Source organism: Carassius auratus, chromosome 7 (assembly GCF_003368295.1).
Source record: "Carassius auratus strain Wakin chromosome 7, ASM336829v1, whole genome shotgun sequence".
Lineage (NCBI taxonomy): Eukaryota > Metazoa > Chordata > Actinopteri > Cypriniformes > Cyprinidae > Carassius > Carassius auratus.
In genome coordinates this window covers 17,339,180-17,366,495 of record NC_039249.1, presented here as the reverse complement: position 1 = coordinate 17,366,495, position 27,316 = coordinate 17,339,180, and the positions used below count along the sequence as shown (strand labels likewise).

Genomic DNA, 27,316 nt, shown 5'->3' with positions numbered 1-27,316 from the left:
TAAAACTTTCAGATACAAAATATTACAATTAGATATCAGTTATAAGAAAATAAGATCAGAAATGGCACCTCTAATATTTGTAATATTTGATCTCTTATCTTTTTTTATTTAAAATGAAGAATTTCACTTATGCCTTCTACTTTTCATATTTGTCTTCTAAAAAAAGCACATGTAACTAGAATTTCAAAAGACATCTCAGTGTATTAAATTATGTGTGATCACAAAGCAGAGATTTCAAGTCTCAAACAATTCTCATCAAACTGATTTAACACATAAAACTTACTATACCATCCACAATTTTTACTCTTACTCCATGTATTTCAACAATATTAGGAAAAACATCTGAGACAAAGCTGCTACTTAAACTAAACTAATTACAAAAGATCTGGGCAATACACTTTCTCAGTCCTAAACTTTTTTGACAGTAGTTTAAAGGCAAATCAAGCCGACTACAAAAGCGCGACTTGAAAGCACTTCACACTTCAACAGATATTAAAAAGTAGGTTTTATTCAGGGCGCTTGCATTTTGTGTAAACAGCTCACGAGTTGTTTTGGCAGCTTTGTAAATGAGAGATGTCTCCTCCAGATACAATTCACCAAAATAGGCTACCATCACACAGACAAGCGCGCGTTTGTTCCGCGCGCATCCAAGCTGTTCGCGCTCGTTCGATCAACTATCACATCGCGTCGCTTATACGATTCAGCAAGTAAACACCGTCAAACTTCAAATTGTGCATGAGCCAGCTGTATACTAAAAGGAATTGCAATAAACTTCTGTTTTCTATGCGCGTGCAAGTGCATAGCACACGAGGTAGGCTATATGTGCGTCTCGGCATCAGCTGTCATTCTGGCTCACATTACAAGCGGATGGTTTGGTAAACACTGACCTAAACCTCTCTATACACCACAGCAGATGTGTTTTGTGTAATGATCATCATGAAAGCTGGTCGTTATGCATCTACCTGCAGTCCAAACACCCGCCTAACTGCCCATGATGCTTCATTACCTGTTTCTCAACCTGCAATAAATCCTTAGAGCATCTACGCACCTTATGAAAAGACTTGACAGGATAAACAACTCAATGTTCAATCTTATGACTTTTCGGGACAATTACAATAGAGAACGGGGGAGGAGGGTGGAGGGGTACTCACGCTGCTATTTTCCCCCGTCCAGTGGACCATTGCCTGGTTGTGGGTGGCATCCCCTTTGAGGACGAAAGAGCTGCTGAGTAGAGAGACTTTCTCCGGAGTCGAAGCCCTCCGGACGCGGGGTCCGCCGGGGTCCCCGCTGTAATCTCCGCGGCTGTGCGCTGAGATAAGAGCTTCATCTCTGCCAGTGACATGCACGCCGCGGCTGTCAAGCTCTCGGTCCCGGAATTCTCTCTGGTTTATAACGCCCGTGTGACAGGATGTCGGTCCGAACAGTGACATCCACGCGCAAGCCAAAAACACAGCTGGGTACAGGTGCGCCAAAACTGCCATGATGAGCGCCTTCATTTAACACTGTCAAAGCGAGTGCGATGCAAACGAAAGATGGAAAGCTCTAATGTAAGAGAGAGGGAGGGAGAGAAAGAGAGAAGGGAAGAGGGTGGGGAAGCAGAGCTCAAACCAGAGCGCTCTTGTGCTGCTATAGTAGACAGCTGAGACCGAGGAGAAGAACAGCCGTATTCGCCTGCCACCTAGTGCTGCTACTAGTCAAGTGTTTGAGTGTTGCGGATAATAATGCAAGGAAGTAGGCCTACTCCTTGTTTGGTGTAATCTTTTACTATCTTTTTTTATCAAATGTTTAAAAAAGCATTTAAATAAAGGTTAGATTTTTATAAATAAAATAAAAAAACATATCTTCTACAATTTCTTTTTTTAAGCATGCTATTGTTTCATGTAGCCAAATTGGGGGGTTAAATAAATTAAATTTGGGATTAAATAAAAATAAAATGAAATAAGACTATGATTCCTTTAACAAATTTTCATAGAAATATTCTATAATTCTTTCTCCACACACTGAAGAGTGTCTAACATTGATTTTGCAATTCTATACCATTCATTTATAAACTGGCCAACTCAATACAAATCAACCTCAAATCAATGATTTCAGAAGATGAAGCAGGAAATTAGATGTATAGTACACTGGTTACATCATTTTATTGAGCTGACTTGGCTGTCAAATTATTCTAGTAAAAACATTTCATTTTCTTTTTTTAATCCTCCGTCAAACAAACAACACACCTCAAGAAACTCTACAATGAAAGCTCATTTAACAGTGACATCCTAACTGCCTGTACTCACAGATTTAGTCTACAGATAAACATACTCACAAAAAAATAAGCCTATCAGCCCAATCTCAGTAGAAAACAATTATTTTACCAGATGATGATATTGTATGAATTCATTCAATGTGATCCATATGTAACATTTTTAGGAAAAAAGGGAAGCATGAAAATCCACCCCCTTCCCTAAAAATAATTAATATGTTTTTAAATCTTTCAATACTGATTAAATGCAATTTCGACATCGGGTTTTAATTTTTCTGAATTGATGTTCTTGGACTGATGTAAACCCTCCGCGCAGTTGAGTAACAAAGTGGGAGATAACCTTCAGTTGTAGGAAAGATCATGTGCTGATGTTTCGACCTTCTTCTCAACCAAACTACAGAATTGCGTCAGTTGTAACTAGAACGAGGATTGGTGGTGAAGGACGAACCGTGTAAGAACAGAAGCTGTGATTGGCTGAAAGAGACAGTCTCGCTCCGCAGGTCTCTCAGCGTGGACACTGAGTGAAGATGGCGAGCTGGTGTGTGCGTGTGATCAGACAGAGCTCCTCTATCATAACGTCCCCTTCACTCGGAAGGTAGGTTTTCACAGCGGTGTTATTGTGTGTAGATCAGGGACAGGCGACGGCTGTCCTGGTGTGCCGATGTCCTGCAGAGTTTAGCTCCAACCCTGAAAAACCCTCACTTGTCTGTACCCTCATTAATCCTGAAGACCTTGATTAACTTGTTCGTGTGTGTTTGATTAGGGTTAGAGTTAAACTCTGCGGGACAGTGGCCCTCCAGGACCGACGTCGCATTTCCCCGATGTAACGTTAACTGATGTCCCTGCTTGGGCAAATGTTTTGCTTTAACGGAAATGAATGATCTTTCTGTTACGTGAGCTGTCCACGAATGATTGATGCTCTCAGTTATATTCCTTCATGTGACAGTGTTTTGACAGCATTGTCTTTGTGTGTCAAGAGTTGTCCTGTAAGATACATTGTACCTTTGCAGATTAGTTAGGCCTACATGAGGTTATCGTTGCTTCTACGTGAAATTTTCCTAAATGTCTTTCAGGTGTTTACCATATCATAGCATATTACACGCAGAACATGCGTTTCATTGAGTTCAGGATCTTCAGGATGTTTTCAATCTCCTTAAGCCTTTAAAAATATTTTCCACAATAAAAGTCTCATTTCCGTCATGTGTGTGAAAGCTACTTCTGAAGTGTACACTGAAGCTGTATCACCTCATGATTGGTGTAGACTATCTCTTAACCAGTTGTTGTTGACCTAGTTTTAGACATAATTTTTGTTGAATCCCATGTCCTACAATAAAATTAACCAGTTTAAGGTTAAAATGCTTAACATACTCAAATGTAACATTTTCATCATGCATTCAGAGTTGACAGTTACACATAAAGCAGCAGTTATCTCTTTTTTTTATCTATACGATTAATATTCATAAATACAATGTCTGTTAAATTCAGCATGAAATAAAAATTTGCTAATATTACTATTTTCTAATTGCAGGTCTTATTGTCAATGATCCATCTATGTAGTTTTCATTAACAGTTGATGCTGCTGTTTTTATTTTTATTAATCAAAATATCTTAACTGGATCTGCCAATAAAAAATTAAGTTTACAGGACTTTCCTAGTCCTTTAGTAGTCCACTTAAACCCCGACCCTGCAAACTCACACTGGTCTGTGTGCCACGTCTCAAAATCCAGTCAACAACCATTGCACAGAAGGAAGACCCTGCCCTACATTTAGCCTTTTTTTGACAATGTTACATACAAATGGTTTACTTCATTTCATTGCTACTTTAAGTTCCAAAAAAGATAAAAGATCGCCTAAAAGCCTACTGATGAGCAAAGATGCCACAATTCAGGTTGTGTACTTTAGTAGGGCCCTTTGATAGCAGAGCAAGTGCCATTGAGACTGTTGAAGAATAACATTCTACTTGTGTTCTCTAAACCTTCTTATGGAGATAATAATGACAAATTGTTTTCGGGAGAATTCTTTCATTTTTAAGACAGCAGCAGACACCCTTATAGGTTGGTTGCTTAATAACAGTGTACAGTATAAAGCCTGTGACGCAAAGACTGTTTTAGTGATTATTCTCATCTTTTAACTTCTCAGGGTGACTCCACGCCTCCTTTGCACAGCAGCCCAACAGAAAAGCTCAGGAACTGGGCCTGAAGAAGAGAAACCAGAGCCCATTGCAGCTGAGAAAGCCTTCAAAGAAGAAAAGACACAACTGGAAGAACAGCTGAAGGATATTACGGTATTGATGTGTTCTTAGTCTTAGCACCTGTTGTATAGAAGTTCTAGATGAAAGAATACCCAAAATATGACAATAAAAGTATTTTCACAGCCATGTAATTTCCTCCACAAACCCTGACCTTCGATTGCCCTTGTAGTTTCCGCTGTCCCTGAGGACATTTATTTTTTAACAAATGCAAATTGTCTGATCATGTTTCAGATACTTGCCTGTAAATCGACTGTAAAGTGTCCCAGACCTACTCAGAATGTCTTTGAGGGGCCGTTTATATGACAACCTTTTCAGCCCAAAACAAGAATCTTTTTTATGCGTTTTGTCTGTTCATTTACACGACAACAGCATTTTAGAGACTGAAACGCATAAAAAAAAAAAAAAAGTGCAACGTGTGTAAATGCTTGGAATCTTTGAAAACGGTAACGTCATGCGTGTGCGTAGTACATGATAGGTATGTAGACATGTGCAGCACAACAAACACAACAATGGAGTGCATGGTACTGTTATTACTGCTTGAGAGTGTGCAAAGTGTGGATTTACTTCAACAATATCACAACTAGGGATGCACGATATTGGATTTTGGCCGATATTCGATATGCCGATATTTTCTAAATAATTTTGGCCGATGCCGATACCGATATCGATATATATACAAATATATACTGATATATTTACAAATATATACTGATATATTTAAACTTTAATTTTACTGAAGAGAAATCCATGTATCTCCTCTGTACTGATTCTACCATAAATTTATTATTTTACAAATGTAGACAGACATTCACATCTGAAAAACAGGTCAATTATTTCACTTGGAGAATATCGGTTTGGCTCATCGGCAGAAATATTCATATCGGCCGATACCGATAATGGTCATTTTAAGCTTTTATCGGCCGATACCGATGTTGTGCCGATATTATCGTGCATCCCTAATCACAACCAACAGCAGAGACACGTCATATACAACAGCGCTTTGCAATTCCAGTCCTTGTAACCCCCCCCCCCCCCCCCCCCCCCGCTCTGCATAATCTTATATAATAACATATATTCGTCACTTTCCTACAGGTACTGTTCATTAACATGGTGACAGCACCAACTACAGGCCTGGCATACGCAATGCAGCGCTTTTGGCTGTTTTCGCAGATAATGTATTAACAAATTGTTGTGAAAACGTCCTGTATACGTGAAACTTTTAAAACACGCAAGGTTAATACTTTTATGTTTTGACTACACTGTTGTTGTGTAAACATGAGTCTCACACAAATAATTTCAGTTTCAAATTATTACAGTAAATTTAGCACATTCTCAATATATTTTATAATATTTCTATTGAATGATAAAAAAAAAACTTTCAGGTATTTAAAAAAACGATGCATACAGTATGAGGTTTTGTGATTTGGCAAATAAATGTTTGTCTTTTATCTTTGTAGTTCACTGATCATTTTTGAATTATCTTTTGCTGAAGGACAAATACAAGCGTGCACTAGCAGACACTGAGAACCTTAGGCAAAGGAGTCAAAAGATGATTGATGATGCTAAGCTCTATGGTAAGCCATTATAACTATTTTATGAACAGACATTTCTGGATTGGGTCAATTTGTTACATTTTTTAACCATCATCTCTTTCCTTAGGAATCCAGGGCTTCTGTAAAGATCTCTTAGAGGTGGCCGACATCTTGGAGAAAGCAACCGAAAGTGTACCAAAAACTGAAATATCTACTGCCAATCCACACCTGAAAAATCTTTATGATGGCCTTGTAATGACTGAGGTGCAGATCCAAAAGGTCTTCCAGAAGCACGGCCTTGTTAAGCTTAACCCTGATGGTCATAAGTTTGACCCTTATGAGCATGAGGCTGTCTTTCATGCACCTATTGAGGGCAAGGAGCCAGGAACCATAGCTGTAGTTACCAAAGTAGGCTACAAGCTGCACGGTCGCACCCTCCGGCCAGCTCTGGTGGGTGTAGTTAAAGCCCCCTAACTGGTCGTACACACTAATGATGGTTATTGCCTAGTCAACTGATCAGTTTCTGTAATTTAGCTGGTCTTTGGTTCCACATTTTTTTCCTTTGTTAAAGGTGCCTCTGAGAGGTGAAATCCAATATATTGACAACTGAAGGACAATACTAATATTTGTGATTTAATAATGATTATCAAAAGTATAAGAGCTGAGTGTGTATGTGATAGAAGATTCGGAGAATTGAATCTGTGAATTGAAATGGCTTAAACTTTATTCTCTGGAGGATTGTTACCATTCCAGGGACTTCTGAGATCTAAAGAAACAGAATCTTTCGAAGAACATTAAGCTTTTAAAGAAACACTGCAGCATATCACTTTGTTGAACAAATTTTATACTTAAGCGTGTTTGCTCCTATTAATTACTTTACTGAAAAATGATAGCAGGTTGGTGATGTTTATGACCGCAGTTGTAAGATTCCACTCTTTTTTTTTTTTCAGTGTTATGCAGGTTTTGAATTTATTTGTATGTGAGAATAATAGGTCTTCTTTACAGAACTTGGAGTGATATTTTATCCAAAAATAAAATTACAATCATTTACCTGCTGGCTGTACTTACTAACTTTAACCATTAGTTTCATAGTGTGCAAACATGAAGAAATATCAACTGCTGATGTTTTGTGAAGATCTGGGTAACAGGAGGATGGCCACTTAAGGCTGCTGGAGAGATCAGTCATTTGTGGTTGGAATATGAAAAGAATAATGCCATACTAATGGAAAAATATTATTACTTTTCCATCTATGGGAACAAGCAGACAACTGTCAAATAAACCATTTACCTCTTTTCAATTGTAGTCATTTATAAATTTTCCATGGGTTTGTTATTAATTTTTGGTGAAAAGAAAGGTGTAATGGTATATCTAGGTCATTTGAATGAAGGTATATAGTGTACATATTTGGATATATTTCTTAAATGTCTCATATAACTTAAAAATGACTGTGAATTGCAGTTTTCTTATGGACTCTGTTTAGATTAAGCCTTCTTAAATGAACATTGCTTCACAGTTTTAGGCAAGGCACCATTTTTACTTAACAGACAAAAGGGTCATATTTAAACACTTTAATACAAAGTAGGAAATAACATGACATATGCAATACAAAACTTTTCACATCCTCAACATTTATCAAATATGATCCGTCCAAATGGACAATTTTACCAGAAAACATTGTCATAACTAAGCAAAAAAATTATAATTTAATGTCACATTGTTTTAAATTTTATTTTATAAAAATGTACTTGTGGTAGTGTCTTTGTGATGTCATGTTCAGTCTCATATCCCCGCTCACATTTTCTTTCAAATCCGTTTTCACTTTAGAAAAATAATTATGCTCTCTGAAATTGCATATTGAATGATTATTTAAAGTGTAAAATACCCTTATAAACTGTTAAATAAACTGGTCAATTTCTCCTAAAAAAAATAAAAATGTTGGTGTGTGACTAAACTAGTCTTAAAGAATGTTTTGGGTTCTTTAACCAGTGATCCTGTTTCCTATAATCATAAAGCACAACCTGAAGATTAACCCTTTCTAAAACTGTAAGCACCTTTATACAAATGAAACAGACGCAGAATACCATGGAAAGAGAAGAGTCCCATCCACATTTGCATCATAATTATATAACACAGTGTCTTCATACCTACATTCATAATCTATCAAATGGTAACATCAGATATATTTAGACTATTGGCTGAGTTTATCTTTCAACTTTGCACACCTACTTTTAATGGCTTTAGTCATACATTTGTGTGGGGTAGTTCCTTCCACCATTGAAAGACTTTTGATGTGGTAATTTAATATTAAAATAAAATATTAATTACAAGGAAAAGGATTAAAAACATCAACCAAGGTAAATATGCTTCAAGACACACAACATAAGCATACTATACAACCAATGACAGTTTATGAGACTGTGTACCAATGTCTGGAGTCAAAAATTACAGGGTATAAAAAAAGATGAGGACCACAAACTTGGCTTAAACACTGTTATTTCCAATACTGTACTCATAAAAAAGGCTAAAAGTTAGACTGCACCTATCTATTCTATTTGACACTTTAATATATTAAAGATTTAAAAACAAAACAAAATGTAAACCTTTGAACAGTGCTTTTTTTAGTTTTCTACAGCTTTGGGGTAGACACAAACAGTCAATAATAACGTTAAAAATCATGGGAAAATATGTTTTTCTAAGATTTGGTATTGCATTAAGATGTTGTCAAGGCATTTGGAAATGTAAAAAAAATGTAGTATGTAGTTGTAACATACAGTCTCAGCTTATAAACTGTGTACATGTTGAGATGAGAACCCTTGATGGTGTATTTAACCCTCACTTTACCCAACAAACAGAATAATACTCTCTTGAAACAGGAGCATTGTGGTAGATGTTCTTGATTTGTGATCAGGGCCTGGATGTGTGCCATTTTACTGTTTCTACAAAGGTCAACTCCAAAAAACAATAATAATCAAACATGAACTTTTAGACATTTAGAAACTATGGAGCATGCTTCATGTGACTCACATTCCCACAACTGACACAACAAAATACATCTAACTGAATCTAAATTCAGGTTAGAACATGGGAACTTTAGACTTCTGGCAGGCAGAACAAGGCTCTGACCTAATTTCCATCTTATTACAAAAAAATAAAAAGGAAAGAAACTCGGAACCAATTTTGAATATCTGCTTGGTACAACAATAAACATTCTGTTCATACTCTATTGGCAGGGAATATTCAACACCTTTTAAAACGGAGGCATTTTAACGTGGGGCAATGGGTTTTTGTGTAGTTATTCTGATATATATTACACAGGACAACTTGCGGGAAAGTTCCCCATGGACACTGATGATGTTTCGATGAGGAGATCTGAGATCAAAGACAGACATGTTAGACTCATTGAAGGTCCACAACCAGTAGTCTGGCACCTACAGTCATTTAGCTCTCACAGGCTTTTCTGAGATGCAATATAAAACAGTAGAAAAATATATTTACAGTTATAATTCTTACAGCCAAATCTTTGGACAGTGTGGTTACGAGGCTTCTCGGGATATCCAGCCGCTCTCTGACAGGAAATTCAGAATCCGTTTTTTCAGCACCTTGTCCAGGTAGCTGGGTAGGCGGCTTTTCGAGGGAATGCCTTGCCTTTTCTGTAGATGATCTTTGATGATGATAGTCTTGACAGTCAGATAGCGTGTGGGACTCAGGTTCGCAGAGTTACACAGTACCTTCTCCCGGTCAGACAGCAGCTCAAAGCCAGACAGGTTCTCGATGGCTGAGAACTCACTGTCCTTCCCCTCCTCTTTGATGGCATTGACTCCTCCACCTCCTCCAAGCCCACCTCCTGCTCCAGCTCCTCCTCCAAGCCCAGTCACTCCTCCTCCACCACTGCTGCCTCTCTTTGACCCAGAAATACTTTTGTTCTCTTTCCGTTTTTCTCGTTTGTGACGTGCTGCCTCATACTCGGCTGATTCGTCGAGTCTCGTGATGCCATTCCGCCGATAACGCTGAAGCTCACGAACTTTCGCCCGTAGCATGCGCTCTTTGTGTATGTTATCGAAGAACTCTTCAAACTCACGTTGTGGCATGAACTGGCAGAGTGCTCGTAGTTTCGTCCGTTGCTCTTTCTCTTCCTTGGTGATTTTGCGTTTCGGTGTTGCTGCTACAGAGGAGCCCAGCGACACTGTCGGAATGATGGTGGTGCCACCTCCCAGTCCTACAGCTCCACCTACACCCCCAACCACTCCTGTCCCACCTGCTCGTTCTCGCTCTTTATCCTTTTTGTCCCGTCCCAGAAAGGCTGGCACTAAATTGTAATCACGAGCGATGTTTTTCCGTCGCTGGCGCTCACGAAGCTTCCGCACGTACATGTCCACATGAGCTCGTTTCATCTCGATCTCGATATCTTCATCATCGTAGTTCACAGACAGGCCACTGATGAGTTTCTCTGCCTCTTGGTCATATTCGATCTCGTAGTCATCACGGAGTGGCATATATCCCAGCTGCTGCTGCTCTACCACAGATATGTCTAATGGGGGCAATGGGGTAGTCAAACTAGGAGACAGCGGACCTCCGCTGGGACAAGTGTGGTCTGTCACGCGGTTGGGGATGCTGTCAGGGATGCAGGCTTTGCCCAGATTCCCATGGATATACATGATCACATAATGGTCCATGACCTCCTGAGGGGTGCGCGATGCACCCACGTGGGCTGCCATATCCTCCTAACACACAGAAAAAACAAAGATACAGAGTTAGTTCATTCAAACATTAAATTCTGTCATTTACTCTCCCTTGGGTCAATGCATATGTAATTCATCTACAAATCTCAAATAACATGACAGCTGTCCAAATTAAACCACTTGATTCATATGGATAATGTTAACAAATTTTGGTGGTGTGGACTTTCAATTGAGGAACAAAAATCTCATCAGGCTTTATTAAAAAATACTTTCAAGCTGTTTAGAAGATAATGAAAGCCTTATGGTTTTGAAACAATATGAGGGTGAGTAAATAAATAATAATATCAAATTTACAAACTCAAATATTATTAATATTTCTTAACATACATTATATTCATGCAAATATAAATATTAATGAATATCACCTGCTTTCAGCAATAGGGCACAATACATTTTGTTCTCTCTGTGTAAACTCTATACTGTGCAAATATTATAAATGAGCAAAACTTTAAATGGGATGTAAAATTTATTTCTGCAACTAATTTCATTGGGTTAAATAATCCTGTAATACAATATGCAGCACAGACCTAGGGACATGGTTGGTTATGGGTTTTTTTTAACAGTAGTCAACATTTAAAGTGGATCAAAACCTTTAATCAAGGTTGTCCTAAGAAAAGAATGCATTTTGTTTTTAGCTTAACTTTGATTAAAGTTTTCGATCCACTTCAAATGTTGACTAGTGTGTACGTTTCTTCAGTAAGCAATGCATCATTTGTTCCAGACTAAGCATGACCATTTGCATTGATGTGCAGATTTGGCCATGCAAAGGGAGTTTAATAAAGCTGCATCAGTATGGACTCGTTTGAGAATCGTACCCAGTTACCAAATCCATATTGCTCGATGGCATCGAGCAGCGACTGCTCTTCCCTGCTGGTCCATCCTCCCTCTGCTTCTGGACCCCAGAGCGAGAAGCGCCCGCCGTCAACTTGCTGATAGCCGTGCCATCGCCTGTGGTTACCGATTTCGGCACCTGCGGAGAAGCACTCCGGACAAAGTTCAATATCCTGGCATTCGGCACAGCGAATCCGCAAATTCGTAACATCTGCCAAGCAGTTCACGCAGTATTTCTTCCCTAGGTCGGCCATATTAACTACCGCTTGTTGTTGGAAGCAGCAGTGGCGCGGGGCTGGGCATGCGCAGTGGAGTATCTCTGGTCACGCTGCTGCGTCTCATTAATATTAATAAGGACAAAGTGAACGCCTGCGATTGGCTCTCGCTCTGGGTGCCAATGGCAACAAGCACGCACTCCCGTACAGACAAGCGTGTTTCATGAGCTAACATTGATAATATGACATTGATAACATTGAACTTTAGATAAATTACATGTAATTTAAAAAAAAATAATAATAAAAACTTTGTAAATTAAATCATATAAAATGGAAAAGGACTTGTTGGAGCTAAAACATGAAGAAAGTCCTGTTTTAGAAAATAACGCACAGGTGGAAAACACTGAAACAACTGACGATCAAACAGAGACAGCAAGAGCCCCGGTTGAGGAGGAAGAAACTGAACCTCTTAACATCTCAGAAGGTGTTGAGGATGATCTGGTCAAGCAGGGTTCACAGCTGACAGAAGACAAGTCAATTGCTGAGACAGGTGAACCACAGATATCTGAATCTGAGTTTGGGCAATATATGATAACAGAAGAAGAGGATGAAATAGAGCCCCTTATAAATGAGGCCTTGGAGGACACTGAGGCTCCTGAAATAGTACATTTCATTGACGATCTTCTATCTCGTGAGGACACTGAGGAGGAAGAGCAAGACGAAGAGGATGGACATCCAGCTCCTGACCCAGAGAGTGAGAGGAGCAGCCCTCCGAATGAATCAACGGTGCCTTCAGAAGAAGAGAAGACTGGCCTCAACATCAACACTGCAGAATATGTAGCCCTGCTACCTGAACTACAGGCTGAGAGTGAAAAGCTCAGCAAGATAAACGCTCAGCTGCAGAACAAAATAGCAGAATACCTCAGTAAGAAGGCAGGTGATAAACATCCCAGACTGGACGGAGATATCTCAGACCAGGAGCAGTACCAAAATTACCTGGATCTCATGGAGGAGCTAAAAGTGCAGCACCACGGTGTCTCAGAGCTCCACCAACAGTGGACAGAGGAGATGCGCCAGCAGAGCTTAGAGAAACTGAAGCAGGTGGAGCATGAACTGAGATCTCTAGCTGCACTGAAACATGAAGCTGCTATGACAGCACTGACTGGTAAGGTGGGCAAACAGGCAGCACTGGCAAAGGTGGAGAAGCTGCAGGCAGATGAACTGAAGCAGGAAGACAAGCTGGCATCTGTGCGTCTCAACAACATCAAGCTCAAGAACAAAATATGTCAGCTTGAGACAGAACTTAAATCCAAGCGTGAGCTTGCTGATGGTTTGCTGCTGATGGACTTTGAGCAGCTCAAAACAGAGAACCAGACGTTTAAAGACAAGCTGAAGGAGCGCAGTGAGGAGCTACTTAGGCTCAAAAGGAAGGTCGCCTGCTCTGTGCAGGTAAATTAAATGTTTTAATCAATTTGTGTGTGTGTGTGTGTGCGTATTTTCTACCTCATTTCACAAGGGTTTTTTTCTTTTCAGGAGCATGTAAAAGTAAAATAAAGTAATAATAAAAATATTTTATATAAATGTATTAATATTAATGTATTAATATTTAAAAATATTAATATTTATAATGAAATAATTATTTATAAACAGCTGAATGTCCAACTTCAGATATTTTGAAATGTTGTGCATATAAGCTATTCATATAATATAGGATATGTTACAACATACATAATAAGTTTACAATTATCCATAAAAATGCATTGTGTGTAGCAACCTATATTGTTTCCAAAATTGTGTTTTTACTAATTTTTTGTCCCACAAACTCAGGGCATTTCCCATGTGAAAGAGAAGCTGCATTTCATGCAGATGGAGAATAAGGTCAAGCACTCTCAACTGATGAAGACAGATGCATTGGTGGCTCTTAAACGTGAAGTGCTGACACGTACTCGACAGGCTCGTGACGGACTGCGTGCAGACAACCTGAAGCTGCAGCAGCGCTGTGGCCTGCTGGGAAACACCACACTGCTGCAGGACTTTGAGGAGAAGGTAGACACCTCCGAATTCCTGCAGCAGAGACTAGAGATGTTGAAGAGACGTCACGCTGAGCTCATGCTGAAGTGTGCTGGAGTCAAGCAGAAGATCGAGCAAAGCAAACCAGAGGGACAGTGACAACACAAGTGCACGTGCTTCCATTCAGTAATTGAGTTAAATGCAATGAATAGAATGTAAATTGACGAAGCTTATCTTTTGCAAAGCATTAAAGTTGATAGAAAAGTGGAATTGTGTGGAAGTTTGGTGAGATATAATACTTTGAATTTGTCATCTTAAATAGTATACTTTAAAGGATGGTGCTGAAGTTTTTATTCCTAAATGCAAAGCAGAAGAAAATCATGTATATGGATTTTCTGATCTACTTTATCAATAAACATCGTCAGTAACAACATTTTTCATGTTTATATATTTTTACATATAAATCTAAATGCTTTAAATGTGCACCAATAAAAAATTCTGTAGATAGAAAAAAAAATATTCACTTTAGATTTTGATTGGCCATTTGATTAAACTTGCCTTGTTGTCTGCTGTTGATATAACAAAATAATGAAAAAAAAATATATATAAGGATATTTATTTGTCAGTTTTGTGGTTTGTTGTACTTTATTGTGAGTGCATAATCTAAGCATTTTTTAAATATTATTAATTAGAACTTAAACAAGTTAAGAGATTGTGAAATTATGATTAAAGATTCATACAATGTGGTAAAGTACCTAGTGCTAATAGAGCTTGAAATTAATGATTAAGGTGCTGTGTAGCGATCATGTCACTATCAGTAAAATCAATGTGACTGCTGTTTACATGCAGTAAAAATAACACTACAGTTAGAAAAGTTTTGACATTTAATGCAGATTAAATATATAGCTAATTCAAACAGTAAACATGCAGTCATTTGTCATGATACCATAACAATGAAAAATAATAGATCAGCACAAGAAGATTACCGAGCTAACTCTTCAGTTATGAAACAAGGTAAAACACTTTCATTCCATCTGCATGACCAAAGATCACGATCATTGATTGCTTACGGTCCGTGTACCTTCGGATAATTCCTTTATTCGTTTTTGTTTTCAAAACGGAAAAACGAATAAACCGTTCGTTTTTTTGAATATTACACCATATTCATGACAATAAAAAAACAAATGTGATACATATTTTTATGTTGTTTTCCTCAATATCTATTTAAATGCAACAAATAAATATACAATAAAACAAAAACGAAAAAAATAAGCTTTTTGATTCATAAAAACGTTTTGCTGTACCGGATGTTCCCTCCCTCTCGCTCTGCTGCCTGGCGCATGCTGCAAATGTGGTAACGTTATTCATCAGTCATGGGGTCAGTGCTAAATGATCAAGCTGGAAACATAGTTAATATGATAAATAATGGAGCAACGTATTCTGATGTTTTCGTTGCTTTGGCGTCCATTGGAATTGAAAGAGGCAATTCCGTGTCCAGCATAAAAAAGTTCCTTGGCAGCCGCCACCTGGTAAAGAGGGGGCTTTTGTCCGATGATAATTTGGAGGTGGCAGTGGCCAGTGCTGTTCGAGAGGTATGTGTAGTTTTATAACTGATGCTACTCTTAAGGGATCTGTACATTTTCCGTCATTTTACAGCCAGACATATCCAGTTTAATGTTTTTATGTATACAGACTGGACCAACATTTGGGCGAAAAATGATGACCGGTTACCTGGCCTCAAAGGGACTGCGCGCTGCAGAACGCCGTGTGGGATCAGCACTGAGGCTTGTCCATCAACCTTACCACCAAGCTCGCTTACAGGTGCCTACTTTACAGCGTTATTTCTCCTGTGTCTAATTGTTTAATCACTCATTTACTCACTCACTCACTCACTCACACGACTGTGCTGTGTTATCCTTCAGGGAACTCTCTATAAGCTTAATGTTTTTTCTAGTGTAATACTATATTCCATCACCCTACACCAACCCCACGCCTAAACCTGCTCCTTACAGGAAATTTCAGCATTTTTACTTAATCAGAAAAACTGTTTTTGTATAATTTATATTAAGCTTGTTTACCCATCCACACAAGTCCCCATGTGTATTAAGTTCCCTCCCTACTGGAATATAAAAACAGCTACACACACACATTGAGTTTTTATGTTTTATGAGGATAGACAGTACATTGACTGATTTTTATACTTCTGAAACTAATGTATTCTATCCTTTAATCTTAAAACTACCCACCACAGAAAACATGTTTTTGCATTTTAAAAAACACCACTTAGTATGATTTATTGATCTTTTACATGCACAGACACACATACATACATATACAGCCTTAATCAGCTAGTAAACTCATAAATTGTCTACCATTTACATTCTCAGGGAGCACGGAACTTCAACCCAGTTCCATACAATGCAGAGTATTTTGGTCACAAATTACATATGGACCAAAACGAGAAACTCGTTATGTTTGGAGTTACGCATGTGGTAGGAGTTGATGGATACAGCAACAGAGTTGTTGGGCATGCAACCATGCCTATCAAGAACAATCTTACTATCTATGAGGAGGTATTCAGGTGAGTTGGTGTTTGTATGATAGTCATTCTACTCAATTTCATAGAGCAGTGAGCAGTTTGTAAATGCTTTCCTTAAATGTATTTCAGACCAGCCATTCTGTCCAATGGAATGTGGGATCAAGTGCGTGTAGACTGCGGGAAAGAATTTTACTTATGTCTGTTTATGCAAGAGATTCTATCTGCATACAGATATAATACAGCAAGAGAGCCTTACAAACAGACGCCTTCAACAAAGGTATTTATTTTTATGACTCATGTGTATTTTTTGAACCTTCACCTATTAAGTCATATATTCATATTTTATGTGTATAAAATGGTGGACTGCACAATTGTGATTTAACAGTTTTACTTAGAACCACAGGATTGAGCGACTGTGGCCCGAGATAAACAACCGGGTCAATTATCCCATTAAGGAGGCCTTGATTCAGCTGACAGATCAGGAAATTATAGACATGGAGGACCCAACCATTCGCTTTTGTGTGTCCAATCTTGCCTGCCAGATTGCCCGTATTGGCGTAGGAAGAGTAGTGGACTCATGGAATGCCCACAGAATTCCAGGTATCCTTATTATATGTATACTGTATATATGCATACAGATAAATTTATTAGAACACTAGTATTTTCAGCAGCAAAACCATGGTTTTAAGTCAGTTTTTTTTATCTTTTTGCTGTAGTGTCAGTAGGAAATATCAGTTTACATTTCCAAACATTCAACCATTAATTGTAATAATGCAATAAGATTTGTTTGCTCCACACAGAGATCTGATCATCATCGGTCTGTCTGGATTGACATGAAGAAACAGAACAAACTGAGACAGACTCAATCCAGAAGAGCTGTGCCAACGTCTCCAAGATGCTATTTTAGCAGTACTGTAGCTTTGATGGTTTCTTGAAGCTTCTTGGGAGACGTTGGAGCAAACAAAAATCTAATTTGATTATTACAATTAGTGATAAAATTTATGTTTGGAAATCTAAACTGATATTTCCTACTGACACACTACAGCAAAAGATAGAAATAACCCATTTAAAAATAATTTTTAGCTGGTGAAAACACTAGTTTTCCATTAATATTTGCGACCGCTGCATATAAACACTTAAATTCTCTGCAGGAAGAGGTGTCCCAAATGCCTTGGGGGAAGGTGGTTGTTTCAAAAAGATAAATGAAGACCTGCTACCGAATGCCACAGTCGCGGCAAACATGTACTTAGGTGAAATGGGATCTTCACTGACCACACCAACAATGTTTGGCATCTACCCTTTCTTAACAGAAGAGGACTGTGCATGTGCAGAGCAGTCCTTTATTGAAGAGTTTCCTGACCTGACTGTCCTATACAACAGTATAATTAACAATGACTACAGAAAATTTCAAGAAGCAGTTATGTGCCTTATTAATATTACTTGCAGATATTCAGATCCTTAAAGCAGGTCTACATTTCTCCATTCACTCTGTGTATTTTTAGTTTTAACTGATTATAGTTATGTAAATTATTAAATAAGAGGGTCTCAATGTTGGAAATTTAGTCAGTTTAGTGTTCTTGATAAACATTTAAATACAGTATATCCACCAATGTCGGTTCTTATTCAATCAAATCTACCTTCATGTACTTGCTTAGAACATTTATTAAACTGCATTCATTGAACAATGTTAAATACAATTTTCCTTGAAAATGAAAATGAGGGCAGACAAATAAAATATCTTAAAACATCAACAGTTCTCCCTTCTTTGCCCTGATGTAATGGAACATTGGTGTTACAGAACATCTCCATACTAACTAAAAATAGGTAAGGATTTAAGAACCTGGAACACTAAAATAAAAAAGACTCCTTTAAAGAGACATTATAAAACACATTTCAGTTTCAGACTAACTCTTTTACCACGTCGAGAACTGTTGACAGACCAGCCACCCGAATTATGTTAAGTAGAGAGCACTCAGATCTGCATTTCAAACACTGGTTGGAGGTTAATGCCCATTCTTCAATACAGACTCTACATCCAACTATGCTCCGGCAACATTGCGACAGCACTGGCTCATTGATGATCTCTGTAACAGAATGAAAGATGTGCATTAATACTGCATCAACCATTCAGTAGCCTATATTTTAACATGTTAAGGCAGTTTTTCTCAACCCCAGTTCTGGCGACCTCCAGCCCCGACTTGGCACATTTTGTAAGGGAGATATACAAAATGTGCAGAGCAGTGGGTTTTCAGGACTGGAGTTCAGAAACGCAGTATTAAAATATACTGGATTATTTATGTAGCAAAAAAATAATTAAAAAGTGTTTCTTTGGTAAAACCTTAAATAAGTAAAAGAAAATCGGAGTTCATAAGTTTTTGTAACCAATAAAACTTTTTGTTTGGAATATGTTGGTTCAGTTCACTGCTTGACCACTGAGGCATTAGCATTCATAATCACCACTGCTGATGGATTGGCAAAGTAACTGGTAAACTGTTAACTACTGTAGCCAGTGACTAAGTCTAAGACTACAAAGTTTTTTTTTTTATTTTTTTTATAAAAGCAAGAAAATGGGTGCTTTTGGCATCAAGTTACTACAGAATGTTGTGAAGTAGACGTTTGTCATGCATGTACAGTAGAAGCAAGAATGCAGCTGCTTTTCCATCATATGCTACTGCTTAAAGTCACTACTAATTTGCACACACATCTGTAAAAAGAATGTGTATGCAATCTATCGGTTCATTCTACACTCATATAAATTGCAGGTTTATTTTTCATAAACTCTAAACTGTGATGTTAATACATCAGACTCTTGGTCTTTCAAACCTCTACAAACAAGGCAGGTAAAAGCCTCCTTGAGCTGTGATGCCTGCTGCATGTTGATTTGACTTCTTTCTCTTGTGGTCAGGGTGGTGAGCTCTCTGAGTCTGAAAGAGACACTCTCTAGACCTTGAGATGCCTCTAACACCTCCTCGATTTTTTCCAGAATATCCTGCAATCCAGAATCTTCTTCCCTGCATAAAAGAATGAGGCAAATTACAGCTTGTAACTAGATCAATAATTATATGCACCAGTTTAAGTAACAAAGGCCCAGTTTCACAGTCAGGGCTTAGCTTAATCCAAGACTAGGCCTTAAGAGATATATGATTTTTAAATGCCTTTTATAAAAATGTCTCAAAATAAACATTACTGGTGTGTATCTTTAGACAAAACAATGGCAGCGACATTTTCAGATGTTGGTACAAATAACTTTCAGTTAATATGCCTAAAACATGCATTTCAATCCACCTTTTTCCTCATAGCGGAAGTATGCCTATGGGTGAGACAGACTTCCATTTCATTAGCCGCTATAAGTAAATAATGAGGAGAATAACAATGTACAGTAAACTGTAAAACTGTTTGCAGTACAAACCAGTGTGTTCTTAATTAAGATAACAGATTAAAATAATATGATAGGACTTCAATTGTCAATATCAATATCCGGCAGCAAAACAAACTGTTTTGTACAGCTAAATATAGCTGGATACAAATGAGACCGGAAGCTAGACAAATAGAATTTACAAATGGCGGCGCCCATTTTTACGTCAGGAAAAAGGTGGATATGAGACTAGTCTTAGTTAAAAGTAACAAAAACTATGAATAGATCCAATAAAATATCAATCACCTCATCCTTTTTCTTCTGTGTTGAAGCCTGGAAAAATGGCTTATGAGCATCGCGTTAATTTTTCTGGAGTTTTGTCTCCAATACTGGGAACCTTGAAAAGGCATGAAACTATTTTACTATTCATTCTCTTAAAGGATAACTCAAGTTGTTTTAAACCTGTATCAGATTATTAATTGCTTGTGCTTAACACTAAATAAGATATTTTGAAGAATGCAGGAAGCTAAACTTTCTGGTGCCCATTAACTCCCATTATGTTTTTTTTTTCAATACAATGGAAGTCAGTGGAGATCAGCAACAGTTTGGTTAGCAGCATTCTTAAATTACTGTATGTTCTACAAACACAAGAACTTCATGGAGGTTTAGAACAACTAAGCAAATAACATTGTATTTTATTACAAACTATCGGTGTTCATTTGTTACCTCGTGTTCCTTCTGAATCCATTATTTCATTCCAGTTGGAATCCAGTAGTACAGGGGATTCTGAAGCCCTAAGGTCAGCCTGAAGCTTCGCAACAATGCCCGGAACATTGGCCTCAGCTTCAGAGAACTTTACAACAACAACGCTTTTTGGAACTGGTTTTCCATCGACCACTTCTGCAACATTTATTGCTCTGAAATTTGGAAACAGATTCAACATTTGCTAAATTCTTAAGTTTTTAATTTACATTTAATCCTATTGTCATGACTTATTACAACAATTCCTAGGTGCAATAATAACATCATAAAGTAATAAATAAAAGTTTTCAAACCTTGTCCAAGTTCGGTTTGCACGTGGTGTTGTTGGGAAAATCGATCCAGATGTCCCTGGCCTGGCGAAAGAGAAATGCCGCTGACCTGGACTTGAAGTAAATGCTGACGTGGAAGGAGAGTTTTGTGGGGTCTCGACACTGTCACCATGGACTTCATAATGTGCCCTGAGGGTCAAGTCAATCGTGCTGAAAGACCCTTCAGCATTTGGGAAAATCGCAACATTAGAATCATCTGTCAAATAAAGGCTGTCACAGGTGACCTAAAACAAAAATAAAACAAAAACAATTATTCAAGGAAAATAGTATGCTATTTCAGACTCAGATATGTGCATTTTACTTTAAATGGGTTCTGTAACAGGCTTGTTACATCTATAAAAGTTCTGTATATGAATGCCAGTGTTTCCAGGGTATCTGCAGGATTTTTAAGCTCAAATTTAAGACTTTTTAAAACCTGCACAAATAAAATAATTACCATATGAGTGGGGTAGAAGGTCTTTGGTAACTTATCAAACTGTAAAAAGCATGATTTAAAGTTAAAAAAAAATTAAGGAAATATTTTATAAAATATATATATATATATATATATATATATATATATATATATATATATATATATATATATTACATTCTTATTTGAATTTTTAGAATGCATTATCTTCTTGTTGATACATCAGTTCACATTTACAACTCTGATGCATGCACATTTATATTTGATATTTGAACAAGATATTTAATTGGCCTAATTGAACTATGGCCTGATCCAGGCCTAGTAGTGAAAACCTACCTGAAATATTCGTGAAATCTTCTCAGCACGCATATCATCTTCTTTAAGCGTCACTCTTTTGTTTCTGTGGTAAAGCACGTATGTGTCCATTTTCTAGGATTTTCGTGTTTAAGTCTAACGTTAACGTTATGTGGCTGCTGGGCATGCGCACATTAATATAGCTGTATTCGCTGAAGCTTGATCGCGCGCGCGAGAGAGCTTTACTTCCGGTGTTGTGTCGCAGTCTGTTCCCCCTATATTTCCGCTTAGTTTAGTGTTCCAGCTGCGCAAACCATAAATGGCGCAAACAGCGTTTAGAGCACGAACGTGTGCTCGTTTCCGCTTATCTTTTTGTCATCTTATAATATTTATATATTTAGGTAGATATTGATCACAGGATCAAAATAAAGGTTTGGAAGGCTTTGCTGACTGTGCTGTACATGAAATCAAATAAATGTACAAAGTAATTGTACCTCTAACAAGTATAAATACTGTGCTTCTCAGTCTACAAATATGCTATATACATAGAGCGATTGTATAATATATACAATACATAACTGATGCTATGCTTTTGAGGATATGTGTTAGGTTACTTTACCCATTTGCTGCAAAATTAGTCAACTACATCATTAGCTTGCATAATTATGTTTTTATATTTTTTTTTACTTACCATTAAATTTCCTTTATTAATGTATCTAGAAGTAATTAGATTTCTCTAAAGGCTACTTTAGTTCTTTTTTTTTCTTTTCTTCAAATAAATAGGCTAAAATATACAGGTGTACTCAAATTCATATCCTTGGTATATATGATCACAGAAGGCTGTGAAAATAAGTGCATTGTATATCCATCTGATCCTCAATTCAAAAATAAATAAAAAAATCTAACCTTTAATTGAAGCAAAATAAATAAATAGGCTAAATAAAAAAGTGGGGGAAAATCACATTATGAATATTTTTTTTTCTCTATTACACAATGGCTGCAACTATTGTTACATCTTAGAAATTCTTCTGATTAATATATCTCTGAAGCATAATCCCAATCATATTAGCATTTTTTTTCTTTTTTTTATCACATCACACCTAGGAGCATGGAATTATCCAGCCATAGCTTCCTGTTTAAGGAATATAAATATGAGGGAAGAGAAAGGACAAATTCCCTTAATCATCCATCAAAACCAAAGAAATATAGTTCTGATGTGCAGAACAAGATTGTTGAACTTCACAAATTGTGTGAAAGTGGCTGTAAGAAAAGGGCTAAAGCATTGAAAATTCCCATTTCCACCATCAGGGCAATAATAAGCGGTTCCAGTCAACATAAAATGTTACAAATTTGCCTGGAAGAGGATGTGTGTCTATCGTCCTAATGCACAGTGAGAAGGAGAGTTTGAGCGACCAACAACTATTTAAGGAACACAGCTGGAGAAGTGCTGAAGTTAATTGAGCCTCAGAAAGCCTAAAAAAATTCACATATTCAACAACGTGTGAGCGTTCACTGCATGGATGGGGCACGAGCATATATAAGCATTTAAAATGCATATACTGTACAGTTGAAAGCTTACCCCTTTTGACTTGCTGTTAATGTTTAATGTAAGAACTTCTATACCAACAGTTGGATCGACTGTATTGATGCAAACTATTGAACTTTTCTCTCGCTCTATTTTTATTTTTTTGTTTTGAATTGAAAGTCGGGCTGTAATGTGATTCGTGTAATTCATAATTATTGTGGGGACAATAAAATTTTTCTGTCTTGCATTTTCAACATATTAAGAATACAACTTAAATTGAATAGGTGCATACTTTAAAATAAAAATATTTTTTTTGCAGTTCAGATTGATTACTTTACAAAAAAAAACTTATTTATTTAGTTCCTTTACCATAACCACAGTGGTCTGGTCTTAATATTTTCAAAACAATAGTTCCCCTAATGTTCTAAATATGAGTATGGCCTTGTTTGGTATAAATAAAAAACTTAGTTGAAAAAAATCACCAGAAACAATGATACAGAGAAAGAGGAAAAAACTGTTTTTAATTATTTTTATTTTTCAATAAAGAAAATTATGAAATTAATTTAAATAATTAATATTAATCATAATTTTATTGGTAATACCATTACATGCCTAGGACGTGCCAGCTATGTCGCCAGCTGGTAAATCGAGAAATTACCAAAAAGTACCAACCCACTTAACCGGTACATCATGTGTTAACTGGGAATAAATCTATTACATTTCGTACAGTTTTATGGGCAGGATTTGTTTGTATTTACACACACACACACACACACACACACATACATACATACATATATATATCATTTTTTTTTTTATAAAAAAACACCACCACCAAAAACAACAATAAAAAAACGATTGGTTTATAATGGTATGGAAATTGGAAACCATTGCATTTTCTATTGTGTTTTGGGCAGAGTTCTATTGCTATAGAATGTAATCAGACTGAATAAACTTTTTTTTGCACTAAAAATCTTTTTATATGCACTGTTTGTTCACTGCACTTGTTTGCACTCTATCTGCCATGTGCCTTGCGCTGCTTTATTAAACTTTATTTTAATTTTTTTTTTTACATTCCCTTATTGTATAGCTGTATCTTATATTTTATATTTGATCTAGATTTTTAGGCTCTACTGTTAATGTTATCTGTATGCACCGGGGGTCTGAGAGTAACGCAATTTCAATTCTATGTATGTATGTACTGTACATGTGGAAGAATTGACAATAAAGCAGACTTGACATGACTTGACGTGTAATGTGCAAAATACAGGTTTTTATTAACTCTGCTTATTTTTTATAAACACACCTATTATCATGTATGTGTAGAAGCGTTTTGTATTCTATCTTTAACATTTTTATGAACAGAGCAAACTAAAGTGCTAAAGGAGCTTCTCTCACTATAAATTTAACCGGAGGCTATGGTTAATCCTCTCACGCTCTCAGATGCATGCTCTGACACGAGCAGTGACGCGCGCGCGCGCATACGTCAATTCTTTCATTTACTGTACATAGTTTACTGCTGCACTGCACAGAAATTACTACCTACATTTACTACCTACATAACATATGGCTGAAAAACGCCACGAAAAACGATGTGTCATCAAATATAGCCGTCTTGTGCTTAAGATGGCCTTAATGTGCTATACCACCACTGGTCGCCAGAGGCTGCAGCTGAACTTCCGGTGGACTAAAACGCATTTTTTTTCATAAAAATAATTTATTTTTCGTTTTTGTTTTATTGTATATTTATTTGTTGCATTTAAATAGATATTGAGGAAAACAACATAAAAATATGTATCACATTTGTTTTTTTATTGTCATGAATATGGTGTAATATTTAAAAAACGAACGGTTTATTCGTTTTTCCGTTTTGAAAACAAAAACGAATAAAGGAATTATCCGAAGGTACACGGACCCTTCTCTCCTGGTGAAAATGAACTGAGCTCCCGGTTGCCGCTTGTCGGTGCAGTACAGAAGGGATGAAAGGGGCGTTTCAGCGCCGCCCACACATTCAAACAAATATTAAAGCATAATCTCATTTTTTACCCACAAACAAAAATACGAAAAATCCAGCTAAATTTTCGTTTTCCGTCTCTTAAACAAAACGAAAAAACGAAAATCAAACCGTTTCTCTTTTATCTTTATTTATTTTAAAATAGAAAATCGAATGACCAAAAGATACACGGACCAACCCTGATTTCACTTGAATCCTCTTGAGTCTTTCGTTTTCTGTTTTTTAATTTAAAACGGATTTGGAATAGACGGAAGATACCCTGATTCGGAAGATACCCTGATTCAGATTAATGCTGATCTAATGCTTTAAATCACAGTTCTTTTCTCATTATGTTTATCACAGTGCCAGCAGATGGCAATATTTGTTATGTCAAGTCAACTAGGCAACATTTCTATTCTAATGTTTTCATTCTAATGTGTTCGGTTATTCAGATATATCTTTTAAAAAACTCGATTTGACATTGATTTACAGAGGGTAATGCTATTTTTTTTTTTATATATAATATTTGGTTTTAGCACGTAACTTATGCAGTGTCTGAGTGGAAGAACATGCTTCAGCTGTATTTTCCAAGCAGCTTGCTGGAAGGTCATGGTGGAACATTTTAAAGAACTTTTACAAGATTAACTACTGATGGCTTCCACTTCTAGAAGGGTGTTTTCCATTAAACATCATTATAGCTGATGCTGGTTTTGCTAATTAGACACAATCTATTAAAAAAACTATGAGCAGGTTATGGCCTCCCACAGGAAATGCAGCTGATGGTGGAACAGGGTCATGGGCAGAAGCGGCCGCTGACAGCTCCGAGGTGTTACCATCTAGTGACATGTTTGTATGCAGGTGAGAAACTAGTGCTATTAAAAGACCACACCACCAACACATTCTACAACAGACCACATCTGGTTGTGCAATACTATGCCAATCTTTTAAAAATGTAAAAAATTATGTTAGGAACGTTCATATTGTTAGGTTCATATTGTGTAACTGGTCATCAGTTCTTTGAATGATCTTGCTTTCAGAAGTCATTTATTAATACATTATGTGAAAAAGTTAAGTGCTGAGAGACTATGCAGCAACTGCACAAATAGGAAACAATTTGAGGTCTGCTAACTTTAAACAAAACTTTATAGTAGTGATCTTTCTTAAAAACAGCTTTTTTTCTTTCTTTTTTTTTGCTGTATCTGTTTTTTTTTAATTCTGCATCTTACTAGTATTACCAGTTTAGATGGAGTTGAATTAGGAAATCCTTTGCATGAGAAAATGTCAGGCAGCAAAATGAGCAAAAATACATGCACTTTGTAATCGTAATTTCTGAAACTTCAGTCCCTTGTTCATCAACAATGCAGTATTTTTATTTTATATTCTTTAGTCACAATACACCTATTTTCTGCTGTGTTGGGTCTGCTGTACTGAATGCTATTCTCACTAGATTAAAGGACCTTAAACAGGAATGAATACATACCATGAACACAGAAAAGGTCAATTATTAGTGAACCTATGCATATTTACACTTACAATACAATAGATGACACTAACAACAACACTTTTTATCATATTAAATATGCAATATAATGTAAACTTTATTATTACATTTTAATAGTAATATTTTGTTATATTAATAAATAAGCCTATTGCGTATTCATGTTATTATACATTAATATTAAAAACAAATAAATATTAAACATGCATTAAACTGTGTTAATTAGGTTCAGTCACCATTTACATGACCTTTTTTTGCTATCAGTCATACAGTTTTGATTAATTTTATCTTGTTTTGAATTAGCTCGGTTATGCCGTTGTTGCTGATGTACAGTAAAATAGAGGAATGCTGATGATTTTGTGTTTAGTTTTATTAGAATTAAAAACATTGTACAAGACAACTGTTTTAACACAGAATAAAACAAAAGCAAATTTATTTCTTCAGTTTACATTAAAAAAAAAAGTTAATCCTGGTAAGAACTGGGTAATTATTGTCTGTTTACATGTTCTTTGGCAATAAAATTAACACTACAGTTAATGGTAAAACAGTTAGTTAAGCATTTAAAGCAGAATGTTAAAGAAATACTTGGCTCATGATAAGAAATGAAAAGAATGACAGAGCATTACAGGAAGAGGGTTTCTGAGCTAATACTTCTTAAGAAACAAACAGGACGGTTTGTTTGAGCATGTTGATCATCACCACAACAGCTTCACTAAAGATCACGTTTATCGACTGCTCTCATGGAACTATTCACCCAGCTCATCCGAGGATCCACACAC

The 27,316-nt window shown here is 36.8% G+C and overlaps 6 protein-coding genes across 9 annotated transcripts in view; 3 read left to right on the top strand and 3 right to left on the bottom strand.

Annotated features, from left to right (window-relative positions):
* The window catches only part of LOC113106131 (VPS10 domain-containing receptor SorCS2), a 166,635-nt gene extending 165,036 nt beyond the window's left edge, over positions 1–1,599 (bottom strand). The window contains exon 1 of one of the 3 annotated variants that reach the window (XM_026267758.1): positions 1,152–1,599. In XM_026267758.1, coding sequence (XP_026123543.1) covers positions 1,152–1,496 — 345 coding nt within the window. In that variant the 5' untranslated portion in view covers positions 1,497–1,599. The remainder of the gene's footprint in view (positions 1–1,151) is intronic. The other 2 variants (XM_026267757.1, XM_026267759.1) reach the window with 2 other exon arrangements.
* Positions 1,600–2,692: 1,093 nt separating this feature from the next.
* LOC113106130 (grpE protein homolog 1, mitochondrial) lies at positions 2,693–7,332 on the top strand. The gene is made up of 4 exons (XM_026267756.1): positions 2,693–2,846; positions 4,391–4,535; positions 5,995–6,076; positions 6,162–7,332. Exons 1-4 carry the CDS (start codon positions 2,779–2,781, stop codon positions 6,506–6,508), a joined length of 642 nt encoding a protein of 213 aa, XP_026123541.1. The 5' UTR covers positions 2,693–2,778; the 3' UTR covers positions 6,509–7,332.
* A 256-nt stretch (positions 7,333–7,588) lies between these two features.
* LOC113106129 (transcriptional adapter 2-beta) lies at positions 7,589–11,884 on the bottom strand. Of its 2 annotated transcripts, XM_026267753.1 has the most exons (3): positions 11,590–11,871; positions 9,546–10,756; positions 7,589–9,404 (listed from the first exon to the last, which is right to left on the bottom strand). In XM_026267753.1, exons 1-2 carry the CDS (start codon positions 11,857–11,859, stop codon positions 9,569–9,571), a joined length of 1,458 nt encoding a protein of 485 aa, XP_026123538.1. In that variant the 5' UTR covers positions 11,860–11,871; the 3' UTR covers positions 7,589–9,404; positions 9,546–9,568. The 2 variants fall into 2 exon arrangements, with proteins under 2 accessions (XP_026123538.1, XP_026123539.1); XM_026267754.1 differs by having other exon boundaries at positions 7,589–10,756; positions 11,590–11,884.
* cfap184 (cilia and flagella associated protein 184) lies at positions 11,867–14,259 on the top strand. The gene is made up of 2 exons (XM_026267752.1): positions 11,867–13,269; positions 13,648–14,259. The coding sequence occupies exons 1-2, from the start codon at positions 12,151–12,153 to the stop codon at positions 13,987–13,989; spliced, it is 1,461 nt and encodes a 486-aa protein (XP_026123537.1). The 5' UTR covers positions 11,867–12,150; the 3' UTR covers positions 13,990–14,259.
* An 898-nt stretch (positions 14,260–15,157) lies between these two features.
* LOC113105304 (uncharacterized) lies at positions 15,158–18,243 on the top strand. The gene is made up of 6 exons (XM_026266353.1): positions 15,158–15,422; positions 15,523–15,651; positions 16,218–16,411; positions 16,499–16,646; positions 16,765–16,969; positions 17,521–18,243. The coding sequence occupies exons 1-6, from the start codon at positions 15,204–15,206 to the stop codon at positions 17,829–17,831; spliced, it is 1,206 nt and encodes a 401-aa protein (XP_026122138.1). The 5' UTR covers positions 15,158–15,203; the 3' UTR covers positions 17,832–18,243.
* A 4-nt stretch (positions 18,244–18,247) lies between these two features.
* On the bottom strand, positions 18,248–21,745 carry LOC113105305 (uncharacterized). Its single transcript, XM_026266354.1, has 6 exons — positions 21,564–21,745; positions 20,780–21,039; positions 20,451–20,641; positions 20,031–20,121; positions 19,193–19,380; positions 18,248–18,453 (listed from the first exon to the last, which is right to left on the bottom strand). Exons 1-6 carry the CDS (start codon positions 21,651–21,653, stop codon positions 18,269–18,271), a joined length of 1,005 nt encoding a protein of 334 aa, XP_026122139.1. The 5' UTR covers positions 21,654–21,745; the 3' UTR covers positions 18,248–18,268.
* Between the last annotated feature and the right edge of the window lie 5,571 nt (positions 21,746–27,316).

What these genes read in the sequence shown, in the direction of transcription:
- LOC113106130 (XM_026267756.1), top strand. Translation starts at nt 2,779, where the DNA reads ATGGCGAGCTGGTGTGTGCGTGTGATCAGACAGAGCTCCTCTATCATA. An exon ending in ACGTCCCCTTCACTCGGAAG is followed by an intron (nt 2,847 to 4,390) that starts GTAGGTTTTCAC and finishes TTAACTTCTCAG; the next exon opens with GGTGACTCCACGCCTCCTTT. An exon ending in TGATGATGCTAAGCTCTATG is followed by an intron (nt 6,077 to 6,161) that starts GTAAGCCATTAT and finishes CTCTTTCCTTAG; the next exon opens with GAATCCAGGGCTTCTGTAAA.
- LOC113106129 (XM_026267754.1), bottom strand. Translation starts at nt 11,859, where the DNA reads ATGGCCGACCTAGGGAAGAAATACTGCGTGAACTGCTTGGCAGATGTT. An exon ending in AATATGGATTTGGTAACTGG is followed by an intron (nt 10,757 to 11,589) that starts GTACGATTCTCA and finishes TCTGTGTGTTAG; the next exon opens with GAGGATATGGCAGCCCACGT.
- cfap184 (XM_026267752.1), top strand. Translation starts at nt 12,151, where the DNA reads ATGGAAAAGGACTTGTTGGAGCTAAAACATGAAGAAAGTCCTGTTTTA. An exon ending in AGGTCGCCTGCTCTGTGCAG is followed by an intron (nt 13,270 to 13,647) that starts GTAAATTAAATG and finishes CCACAAACTCAG; the next exon opens with GGCATTTCCCATGTGAAAGA.
- LOC113105304 (XM_026266353.1), top strand. Translation starts at nt 15,204, where the DNA reads ATGGGGTCAGTGCTAAATGATCAAGCTGGAAACATAGTTAATATGATA. An exon ending in TGGCCAGTGCTGTTCGAGAG is followed by an intron (nt 15,423 to 15,522) that starts GTATGTGTAGTT and finishes TTATGTATACAG; the next exon opens with ACTGGACCAACATTTGGGCG. An exon ending in AACAGACGCCTTCAACAAAG is followed by an intron (nt 16,647 to 16,764) that starts GTATTTATTTTT and finishes AGTTTTACTTAG; the next exon opens with AACCACAGGATTGAGCGACT.
- LOC113105305 (XM_026266354.1), bottom strand. Translation starts at nt 21,653, where the DNA reads ATGGACACATACGTGCTTTACCACAGAAACAAAAGAGTGACGCTTAAA. An exon ending in CACAGAAGAAAAAGGATGAG is followed by an intron (nt 19,381 to 20,030) that starts GTGATTGATATT and finishes TCTTTTATGCAG; the next exon opens with GGAAGAAGATTCTGGATTGC. An exon ending in TACCTGCCTTGTTTGTAGAG is followed by an intron (nt 18,454 to 19,192) that starts GTTTGAAAGACC and finishes ATTCTGTTACAG; the next exon opens with AGATCATCAATGAGCCAGTG.